The sequence below is a fragment of the Argopecten irradians genome, chromosome 10 (assembly GCF_041381155.1).
Source record: "Argopecten irradians isolate NY chromosome 10, Ai_NY, whole genome shotgun sequence".
Lineage (NCBI taxonomy): Eukaryota > Metazoa > Mollusca > Bivalvia > Pectinida > Pectinidae > Argopecten > Argopecten irradians.
Window position 1 is genome coordinate 6,698,676 of NC_091143.1, and position 12,591 is coordinate 6,711,266.

General features: G+C 33.8%; 1 protein-coding gene across 1 annotated transcript in view; it reads right to left on the reverse strand.

The window, feature by feature from the left end:
• Positions 1-12,591, reverse strand: part of LOC138334058 (uncharacterized PE-PGRS family protein PE_PGRS54-like) — a 57,777-nt gene that overhangs the window by 37,414 nt on the left and 7,772 nt on the right. Inside the window, exons 2-4 of the mRNA XM_069282773.1 lie at positions 9,210-9,371; positions 2,671-2,754; positions 520-782 (exon numbers count right to left, since the gene is read on the reverse strand). Coding sequence (XP_069138874.1) covers positions 520-782; positions 2,671-2,754; positions 9,210-9,371 — 509 coding nt within the window. The remainder of the gene's footprint in view (positions 1-519; positions 783-2,670; positions 2,755-9,209; positions 9,372-12,591) is intronic.

A 12,591-nucleotide genomic window follows, 5' to 3' on the forward strand; every position in this document is an offset into this window, starting at 1 on the left:
ATCAAAATCCAAGATGGCCGCCAGTCGGCCATCTTGTTGACCGATTGGTCCCAAAATGCAATATGCACAACTAGGGCCCTAGGGGAACCTACATGTGAAATTTGAGAAAGATCCCTTGTGTACTTTCTGAGAAATAGCGGTAACAAGAATTGTTAACGGACGGACGGACGGACGGACGGAAGGACGGACGGACGGAAGGACGGACGGACGACGGACCACGGACGAAAGGCGATTTGAATAGCCCACCATCTGATGCATTAGTTGTACATTTTAAAACCTGTAAAAAAAAAACCTTGAAAATGTAAGATGGCACAAAACAGAAGTATAGTATCGAAAATAATCGAACCAAGAGGCATGTATCATGATGTGCATCGTATCAAAGTACTGGTGTATCATTGCAGCCCTATCTAGTATCTACAATATACATAGTTTGTTGTAGAATTAAAACATTGGCCCACAATCAATGACATTGTAGCTCAGAGCATTTTGCCAGTGTGCGAGATCCTAGGTTTGACTTACCGTATGTACTCCTGCTGTGGTGTCAAATGTGATTGCGTCCATATAAACCAACTTGAATTCTGTAGAAGAAATCTCTTTCCAGATAAGAATGCTGCCTGCACTGGGTCCAGTGAAACCAGGTTCAGTATAGAAAGACACGCCATTTACTCTGGCACCTCTCGGAAGGACAACGTCCGAATTCATCCAGGCTGAATTAAGAGGCAGACCTGCTACTTTTCCATAGTAGTTTCCCCTTTCAGTTAAATCATGGCCATAATGGTTTACTGAAAAAAGAATATTGATGCTTTCAATCTTTGGTTCTTTCTAATTCACGCAGGCCAATTCTGTCTTTGCATATAAGAGTTATCTGCCTATGGGGGTAGGTAATAATTGCGATGTCATGAGTTTGCGAGCGCAACGTCATACCTTTCAGAGAAAATTGAATTGCGCTCAACAAATAATGATGTAACAATCAATACCTACCCATAAAGGAGCTAACTCTAATTTGTATAGACATAATTAGGGCTCCAATTATGATCAAAGGAAGACAAAGGATCGATAAAAACAAACCGATATCCTTGTGGATGCTTGGTATCTTTACACGATTCCTGGATATGTCATGCTTTATGAGCTTTTAATGGCATAATTGCCAATTTCAATTGCTTTCTTAAATATTGACACTGGGCCACAACTAATGGTTGGGGAATGTTTCAGGATGACAATTTTAGGGGCAAATGAAATAAAGGTGTGAACACCAAAATTTTCTTGTGCTTTCATTTCAAAAATGTATCATTTACTATTTTGCAAAATATTATGTTATCTTTTAAGTATGGTATTCAGGGAAATTCAGTTTCTATTGAGAACATGGCTAAAATTGGCCCTAAGCATTACAGGATGAACCCTAGTTAAGAACAGGCAGTTCTAATTTAATGGCCAATTCCTACATGGCCATTCCACACAATCAAGGGGAGATAATCTATTTTTAAATCTATTGTAATCGAAAATGATGTCAGGAATTGTCTCACGAAAACTTGTATATATATACTAGAGAAAATGAGACCCAATTCTTCTAAAAAAATCAGTTTAAGGAAGATGTATATATATTTAAGTGTTTAGAATCTGTCAAATTTAAACATCAATGAGCTGTATCATGCATTCAATGCCAATTAATTGATTTTCTATTCAGTTTTGTTTAACAAAAATTAATCTTATAATTTGTTTTCTTTTTCGTATTACAGATTCTGGGAGACTGATCCAAATATCAACTATTCTGAAGCTAAATGAGTGCTTCTAAATGTCCAATTTACAGGTTTTTTCTAGTTTATGGGAGTGTTCCTGTGTTCTTGATTCTGTTTCCCAATCAAATATGCCTTTCATGAATTTGACATCGCGGTTATTATAAATATTTTAAAATACATTTACATCTCTCAATCTGCGATTAGCCAGTATAGGAAATCCTAATCTGGGGCTATTGCTATATGATGGTTCCTTTATATAATTAGTTCTGGTATTCTAATGCATAATTTTTTGTTGCAATATTCAAGCAGCATGAATTTTAGGTTATATATACCTATAATTTTTTTATATGTTACTCTTTTCTATTGGTTAGATCTTTGGGGTTATTTTTCTATAAACCGAAAAAATTGTTCTAAGTATTGTGATGCCATACATACAGAATGTTAGTTATGTGAATCCATGTCATTTTCATAATTGATAATCAGAATGTCAAAATAGATTGATAATCGATTATAATCAACTTTCAAATTCAGGAAAAAATTCTCTATTGGAATTAAACACTCTTCCGAGATTATTGTGATGTATAACCATGTTTATAAAGTGGCGAGAAATAACTAGGAATAACACTTAAATCACAAGGTAATACTTTGGTAAGAAAGTATGTTCAACATGAAAGACTAAAGCGTCATGATGGATAATGTACTGTAAAGGAACATTGTCTGTAGGGTAATAAAAATGGTCTAATTATTCAGTTGAATTAAGTTTTGTGACCTAAAGATTTAGGACCACCTTTAAATTATTCCGGTTAATTGTATTTACAACTTCTGTGAGTTCCTGAACGCTTTTTTTCGACTAATTTTTTCGATTTTTCATAGGCCCATCACTACAGAACGTCTTAATTTTATAACAATCAATATTCCAGACAATATTACTCACTTTGACAATCGACTTGTTGGAAGATTTGTACCAGTAGCACCACTAGTAACCCAACCAACTCCATCACTGGAGTCATTCTTCTCCCTACAAAACAAAAATCATTCTTAATAGACGCATTTCTAAACATTTTCTTCAGGTTGAAAGGCTATGTAATAATATTGCAACATAATCAGATGATATAAAATGTTCATTGGTTGTGTAACAATATTGCATATTCCTGCAGATATATAAAAGTATCTATTCCGCATTACATATTACAGACTTATCTGCCCTTTTAGGTAGGTACGGATTGCAGCATTGTATCTTTGCAAGCATATAATACTGTTACTTTTCAACTTCTACTCATGAAATAATGAACACAAGGTATACCTATCTAACAAACACAAGGTATACCTATCTAACGAACACAAGGTATACCTATCTAACAAACACAAGGTATACCTATCTAATGAACACAAGGTATACCTATCTAATGAACACAAGGTATACCTATCTAATGAACACAAGGTATACCTATCTAATGAACACAAGGTATACCTATCTAATGAACACAAGGTATACCTATCTAATGAACACAAGGTATACCTATCTAATGAACACAAGGTATACCTATCTAATGAACACAAGGTATACCTATCTAATGAACACAAGGTATACCTATCTAACAAACACAAGGTATACCTATCTAATGAACACAAGGTATACCTATCTAATGAACACAAGGTATACCTATCTAATGAACACAAGGTATACCTATCTAATGAACACAAGGGTATACCTATCTAATGAACACAAGGTATACCTATCTAATGAACACAAGGTATACCTATCTAATGAACACAAGGTATACCTATCTAATGAACACAAGGTATACCTATCTAATGAACACAAGGTATACCTATCTAATGAACACAAGGTATACCTATCTAATGAAACACAAGGTATACCTATCTAATGAACACAAGGTATACCTATCTAATGAACACAAGGTATACCTATCTAATGAACACAAGGTATACCTATCTCATGAACACAAGGTATACCTATCTAATGAACACAAGGTATACCTATCTAATGAACACAAGGTATACCTATCTAATGAACACAAGGTATACCTATCTAATGAACACAAGGTATACCTATCTAATGAACACAAGGTATACCTATCTAATGAACACAAGGTATACCTATCTAATGAACACAAGGTATACCTATCTAATGAACACAAGGTATACCTATCTAATGAACACAAGGTATACCTATCTAATGAACACAAGGTATACCTATCTAATGAACACAAGGTATACCTATCTAATGAACACAAGGTATACCTATCTAATGAACACAAGGTATACCTATCTAATGAACACAAGGTATACCTATCTAATGAACACAAGGTATACCTATCTAATGAACACAAGGTATACCTATCTAATGAACACAAGGTATACCTATCTAATGAACACAAGGTATACCTATCTAATGAACACAAGGTATACCTATCTAATGAACACAAGGTATACCTATCTAATGAACACAAGGTATACCTATCTAATGAACACAAGGTATACCTATCTAATGAACACAAGGTATACCTATCTAATGAAACACAAGGTATACCTATCTAATGAACACAAGGTATACCTATCTAATGAACACAAGGTATACCTATCTAATGAACACAAGGTATACCTATCTAATGAACACAAGGTATACCTATCTAATGAACACAAGGTATACCTATCTAATGAACACAAGGTATACCTATCTAATGAACACAAGGTATACCTATCTAATGAACACAAGGTATACCTATCTAATGAACACAAGGTATACCTATCTAATGAACACAAGGTATACCTATCTAATGAACACAAGGTATACCTATCTAATGAACACAAGGTATACCTATCTAATGAACACAAGGTATACCTATCTAATGAACACAAGGTATACCTATCTAATGAACACAAGGTATACCTATCTAATGAACACAGGTATACCTATCTAATGAACACAGGTATACCTATCTAATGAACACAAGGTATACCTATCTAATGAACACAAGGTATACCTATCTAATGAACACAAGGTATACCTATCTAATGAACACAAGGTATACCTATCTAATGAACACAAGGTATACCTATCTAATGAACACACGGTATACCTATCTAATGAACACACGGTATACCTATCTAATGAACACAAGGTATACCTATCTAATGAACACAGGTATACCTATCTAATGAACACAAGGTATACCTATCTAATGAACACAAGGTATACCTATTAATGAACACAAGGTATACCTATCTAATGAACACAAGGTATACCTATCTCATGAACACAAGGTATACCTATCTAATGAACACAAGGTATACCTATCTAATGAACACAAGGTATACCTATCTAATGAACACAAGGTATACCTATCTAATGAACACAAGGTATACCTATCTAATGAACACAAGGTATACCTATCTAATGAACACAAGGTATACCTATCTAACGAACACAAGGTATACCTATCTAATGAACACAAGGTATACCTATCTAATGAACACAAGGTATACCTATCTAATGAACACAAGGTATACCTATCTAATGAACACAAGGTATACCTATCTAATGAACACAAGGTATACCTATCTAATGAACACAAGGTATACCTATCTAATGAACACAAGGTATACCTATCTCATGAACACAAGGTATACCTATCTAACGAACACAAGGTATACCTATCTAATGAACACAAGGTATACCTATCTGTAATGGAGGTCACTAATATACAAAGACAAAATATAAAGGCTTGTCTCGTTACATAGTGTTGGCAATTGGGCAAGATTTCATTGTCAATCGGATAAAATTGGTTAGTGTCAACCAATCGATTTTTGATTCTTCATCGGTTACTATTTTGTTACATGATTTCTAAAGATTAATTCTATTGATATTCACTTTGATATTTCATATTTCAGAAGTTTTTTTTTTTTAGTTTTTTTTAAACATGTTCATGATATCAGTTGCTTAAGATGTTATCAAATAAAAGTTAGAACTATTAACAAAATTCTTGACAAAGTAGAAATACAATAATCAATAATTCAATTTACAAACTTTGATAATGTCGACTTAAAATTTAATACGAGTGAAACAATATAAATGTAGGCGTATATGAAATAAAAGCTTCACGATATCAATGGCCACGCCACCATTAAGGCATTGTTTTCATACTTAAGCTTTATTCTGCATATTTCGTAAAAAAACTCTGTACTCTTAAAGGAAAATGAAAGTAGCATTCCCACTTTCTGTTTTGATACTAATCATTGATGATACATCATAAGTGATTAATCAAAATTTATGTTTATAAATCAAAATTTATGTTTATAATTGATGTCTAATCGAAAAGACAATCATTGGGAAAACACTATAGTTACATCATATAAAGTCTTAGTTTGGAACCGTTTCTTTAATCTGTATACAAAATGCATGAAACAAAGCAGCATCAGAGTATCAATTCGGCTATATATCCTACATGTACATGTGAACATATTCTCTATAAAGACTATCCAATCCAAATCTCGCAAGTAATGAAGGTTAAGATTTGTTAGTCATTTTGACATTTATAGGAAATTATTTGACTATGTCAAATATAAAAAAAAACTATCATTCAATCTTAGTTTCTAAAGGGAATTCTTGATTTCTAACTTACTATTGTTTCAACCAAGTTTTACCAAATATGGTTCTATTCATGCAAGAATAAATTCATTTATACAAATAGGTTTGACACTACATGGTATATTCAGGTTGGGCACACATAAATTTATTACGATTATAGTGATATAGCTGTAATAGCTATTTATAACTATCGAAAAACAACATTTCTGGAAATAAAAAATGTTTGCGCTCAGAACAGACTCTTGAAACTTGCAGGGAATATGTATGGCAAATTCTCCGAACACCAACTCTGGTAAAGACAAAGGGAGGTGTTTATGTAGGGAACCCTTTGAAGTTTAGTTATAGTCTGTTTCAAAGTCTAACACCAACTCGGGTAACTTTGAACCAGATAATATATGAGAAGATACATTATAAGATACAAATGTACAATTTTGTTAATTGCAAGTATTAGTTTAAGTATAAAATGATCAATAAGGATAATTTAAACACTATGCAATGACTTTTCGTTCGAAACAATAGAACAATAATTAACTTAATTAGCTTAATTATACCTTATCAAAACTGCTTTCAATATGTTTGAATGACCGTTATAAACAACCACTGCAAGTTTCAGGAGTCTGTTTAGAGCGGAAACATTTATCTTCAAAAATGTTGTTTATCGTCAGTTTTGCATAGCTATAAATAGCTATTATAGCCATATATCGCTATATTAGCAATAAATGTACATGTGCCCAACCTGATATTTATATTTAAAACAATTTTAATAACTTGTAACCTATACTTCAGTATAAACATTTGTGTAAATTTGGATCGTATTGATTTTTGCTATAAATTTAATTTGGTTTTCGCAATCCCAGATTTCACAAGCCTATAACAAGATAGGCAATATAAGAGCATGGGACAGTTTCAACTGGGCCTTGTGATAAAATATTTATATTAGGGTACTATGGAATACTTAATTATATTGGAATACATTAGGTAGTATAGGCCCTTTTTGGCCAGTTCAGATTATCAACTTCTGGCTTTTGTGAAAGCATTAAAAGAAAGTAATCAAAGAGTAATTAGAGTAATTAAACTTTGAATCCGTGTCCAGAAGCCAGCTTGATCATAATTTTGTTCTATAGGAGCTATAGAAAAGCCACATAACCCCTGTTAGAATAATTGCCATCTTGGGGCATGGGGACGGGACGGTATCTACACAATGGGCAGTGAAAGGTGCTAGGGCTGTATGGTTCATTTGACAACTCTAATGATTAGCATCACCAATTTACTTATCTATAGTCTACAAGGCAGATCCTGTTAATTAATCCATCAATTTTTACACAAATGTTGAATTATAATGCCAATAATTATTAAAATAAATATAAATATCTTCATACACAAAACAGTCACTCACTTTATAAAAAAACTTGGCAGTCACAACAGCAATGGAAACATAAGTTGTGATGTCCTCATGTTATCTATAGAAATTTTATTGGCCGTGGTGTGCAACAAAAACTTGTTTATACACAATGCTGTATGTCAGGAGAAATGATCAATTGAAAAAGAGATGAGCTTATATGATGTTTCAAGGAGCATTTATGAGGCCTGCATGTCTAACATAATATTTTAACCAAATATATGGTGATCAATAGATAAATGAATATAAGGCCGACATTCCTAAAATTCGTTTAAATTGGAGGAAACTAATGTCCAGTAATGTTTTGAATTTAATTGCAATGGTTATGAAATAAGCAATATTTGAAAATTTCTTTTAGTTACAATACTTACAGCCAAATGACCAAGTTATGTACATTAGAAATAGTAGACTTGCATGGTTTTACAATACTTGATTCTTTCTCTTACAATGAAAACTATGTTCAGCCTACATTTCTTGTAATTATAATATCTTGCATTTTGCTTTTCGTAAAAAAAAGTTGGGTCACTTTGCTATTACAAGGTTTTAACACCCGAACGACAATGTGTACGATTTTTTTCTGTGGGAAATCTTTTAAACATTTACCTACCCTATATGTGAGACTTAAAAGGAGAACATATAATTTCGCCTGTTGAATAGTTATCAGTCGCGAAATTACCATCCAATTATAGAAGTTGTTTGGCGGGAGAACGCGTGTACAATTGACCGGGAGAGCGCGTGTACACGTGACCGGGAGAGCGCGTGTACAGTGGCACAACACATTTTTAAATGTCGGCAACGTATTTTACAGCGTAACCAAAATGGAGGTAATACGTCGGGAGTTTGCAAACAATTTGTACAATGCAACTTAAAATGAAATCGGAGATGTAACTTTGGTCTATAGAAAACAGTCAATTCTAAACTGACCTCGCTTCAAATAATGGTCAAATTCAACAAAGTATATAGTTACGTGGCTCATTAAAATAAGATACTTCCATATTTAAAAGCGTTCACGGTATTCATGATATTTCAATTGCATTCCATTGCGTTAAAGGAACGGTAAAGTATACTGCACGTTCACGATATATCACGTGGTATTTAGCACGTATAAAACACAACTTGATGGCAATTAGCAATTTCAAATCTTCATTTGTGTTTTCATATCCATAATTTTTTCGGCAAAATAAGATTCGTATCGAAAAAGGAACAAACAAATCCTAACTTGTTTCCCAAATGAATACATTTTGACATTCCGACACCTGTACAAGGACGTGCAAGGAACAATGTAACTTGTTGTAATAATTCCAGTATCGTTTATGGAAATTGGCCAAGTATGATGTTCAATCCACCGAGAAACTCTCCCAATTCGTTTGCTAAATGGCAATTAGGCGTAACTAGTATTTAACCAGAAACTGTAATAACTAAGCATTAAAAACAATTCCCAAGAGTTAAAAAATAGACTTACCTTCACTGGACTTCAGCTGTGAGCCACAACGGGTGACCACTGGAGAGCAGGGACGACGGCGCCGGACTGACGAAGTATCACCGGGTACAGCTTTTCTACCCCAAAATGCACGTGCAATGCGTCGCTTGATTTTCATTGGCTGTCCTTTAAATGTATCACGCGCTGTCAGGTATCGAAAACGTGGCATACACGTGTAACATTATTGAAATACTCATTAGTAACCGCGAATTCAATGTTACACGTACAAAACATTATGTACATAATAATGTAAAAGCATGAAAAACCAATTAATACATGTAATGAAATTATTAATTCTGGAATAATCCGGGTTCAGTAATTCGTAAGTTCATCCAGAAAAAATGCGTGAGATATTATGAAACTCGTCTTTATATTTCGAACAAACATCAACCCTGAAATAACAACGACACTTTAGGCTTATACAAGTGTGTTTAACATATATTCAATAACGCGAATTCCTTGTTACCTGTTCGAGTGAACTTTTTTTTAATAATGCCCGTGTCAGTAATTGTCAATTTACCTAATTACATTGTAGTTACACATAATGCTCAATCATCCCAAAAATTCCACAACTGAAAATACCACGTATCCATGTAAACTGATGATGTGTGACATTGAATAAACAAAGTTCAATATTTATGAAACTGTCGCCTTTATATTTCAATTATTACTAAGTACCAATGTAGGAAAATTTACGACCATTTACTTGTACATGCAATAGTCATCCCGAATTTAAAAATCATACTAAAATATACATCCAGGTAATTGTGTAATATGTTATAAAATATTATAAAATTCAATGTTTTCAAACTATAGAGCGCATCCTTGGACAAAAATAATATTTACTGAGAATATGTAAAAAGGAGAAAAATAAAGATCGTTCAAGGATGAGCTCTATGGTTTTTAAAACGTAAACATAGCAAAAAATGACAAAAATTGTTCTTCATTTTCATAATTTATGCATAGTTTGAGTGGTTACAAACTGAAACTGCAAAATTAGAAAACTGTCACTACAATTGAACCAATCTTGTAGCTTCAGTTGACATGGAAACCACTCGAAACATGGGAACACTTTTCTGAAGTCTGTCTGGTCCAGAAAGTTATGTCGAGGATCAGAATGTCAAAGAGCATCCTCGATACTCCAGAGGTTCCGATCACTTACGATCTCTACACCCCTGGACTATCTCATAGTGAAATTGAAGGCAGCTCAGCTGAAAATATTTGACCAATCACAGACCAGCAAAGATTTCCTTTGAAGACTACAGAGAGAGCGACGCCAAACTTCAAAGCCACATAGTCAACCACAGTGTACCGTTATACGGCTCTTTTGATGTACATCAAATGACTAAATTACCTGTTCTGTTCTGTTGCCTCCAGTTTTACGATGAGATAGTCCAGGGGTGTAGAGATCGTAAGTGATCGGAACCCCTGGAATATCGAGGATGGTCAAAGAGTGGGTGAGAACGAACTGCAATATATGCTCAATGCATAAACAGAATTACATATAAATTTCCACTATCTATATCTGAAGCAAAAATATAGCCGTTAAAAATAGCACAGAAACTAGTGACCGCCAGGCGGTCTCAATAAAGATGGCCTAATCGGTTTTATAGACAGGTGGACGTTATACACATGTACAGGTAGTCATCAAACAAAACATCAGCTATGTTTTGGATCGACGCTATATTAACACGGAGGTCGTTTCGGTACTTTGCTTATGCGTGACTTCATTATCATTCATTTCTAGATAATTGAAGTGACCCATTTGGCAGCTATATTGAAAATATATCTTTTTTTTGCTGTGAATACAGCCTACAAGCACCATTTGCTGTATAAAGTTGTAAATTCGAATATATAATTATTTCTTGATAAAGTGCATATGTTTCATTTATAGATTTCTTCTGAAACATATATGTATATATATATGTGTTTATAATTTCTCTGATAATATATAATATACTACTTATCAAGGACGCAGACTTATTTTAAATCCTTGTGCTTATTAAAAGATTAAGTTTCAGAAGACATAACAAATGCGGGTTTATGGAATAGTTTGGATCCTTACCCTATAGTGATGCGGATGGTGCTATTACAAGCTTTAAAACTGCATGGTAGTAAGTTTGTAGAGCAATATACGTAGGAAAGAATGTGTAAAGCGATTGGGACTATACAAACGATAACTCATTTTTATATTGATCATAATCAAAATTAAGAGAAGAATTATAATCTATTCCAGCATTTTATTAGAGTACCTCTGTGAGTTAGCTTGTTATTTGCATGTATTACCCCCTCCGCCCTCTCCCCCCTTCCCCCGCCCAGATTATCACGGTATTTGTCATTTACCTTTTACTACACTGATTATTATAATAATTGTTATTTACCTGTAGATAAACTATCGCCTCGTGTTATTTACATAACACTTTACAAGAACGAAAAAAGCGTTGAATTCTAAATTATCATTTTGATTAAATGAATTTATCTTCACGTGCGCATGCACGCATTGGCATACACAATGGTACATCCGGGTAAGTAATGGGCTAGCACGTTATATTGATTTTTTTGATATTGGCGTATAAGTCTCTGATCACTCCAATTACTTATATAATAAACAGATAATTTAACTGGTTAATCTGGTTTATTACTCAATTAATATAGGGACCACAGGATCTGACATACAGTTTTATGTACTCTGAGAAACAATTATTTGAAACGATAGGGACCACAGGGATCTGAGAATTAGTTACAGTTTGTATAATTATGGACTCACCAGACACAGGGATCTGAGAATGAGTTACAGTTTATAATTATGGACCCACCAGACACAGGGATCTGAGAATTAGTTACAGTTTGTATAATTATGAACCCACCAGACACAGGGATCTGAGAATTAGTTACAGTTTGTATAATTATGGACCCACCAGACACAGGGATCTGAGAATTAGTTACAGTTTGTATAATTATGGACCCACTAGACACAGAGATCTGAGAATTAGTTACAGTTTTGTAGAATTAGTTACAGTTTGTATAATTATGGACTCACTAGACACAGAGATCTGAGAATTAGTTACAGTTTGTATAATTATGGACCCACCGGACACAGGGATCTGAGAATTCGTTAGTTTGTATAATTATGGACCCACCAGACACAGGGATCTGAAAATTAGTTACAGTTTGTATAATTATGGACCCACCAGACACAGGGATCTGAGAATTAGTTACAGTTTGTATAATTATGGACCCACCAGAGTGCCCATAGACCATTTTAGACTGACTGCGTACCTATGTAGAGTATGCTTTTTACCAATTATTGGTCTAGACTTCTAAAACGTCTAAAAATGATATACCGTTGTGTATGTCCTTGCGT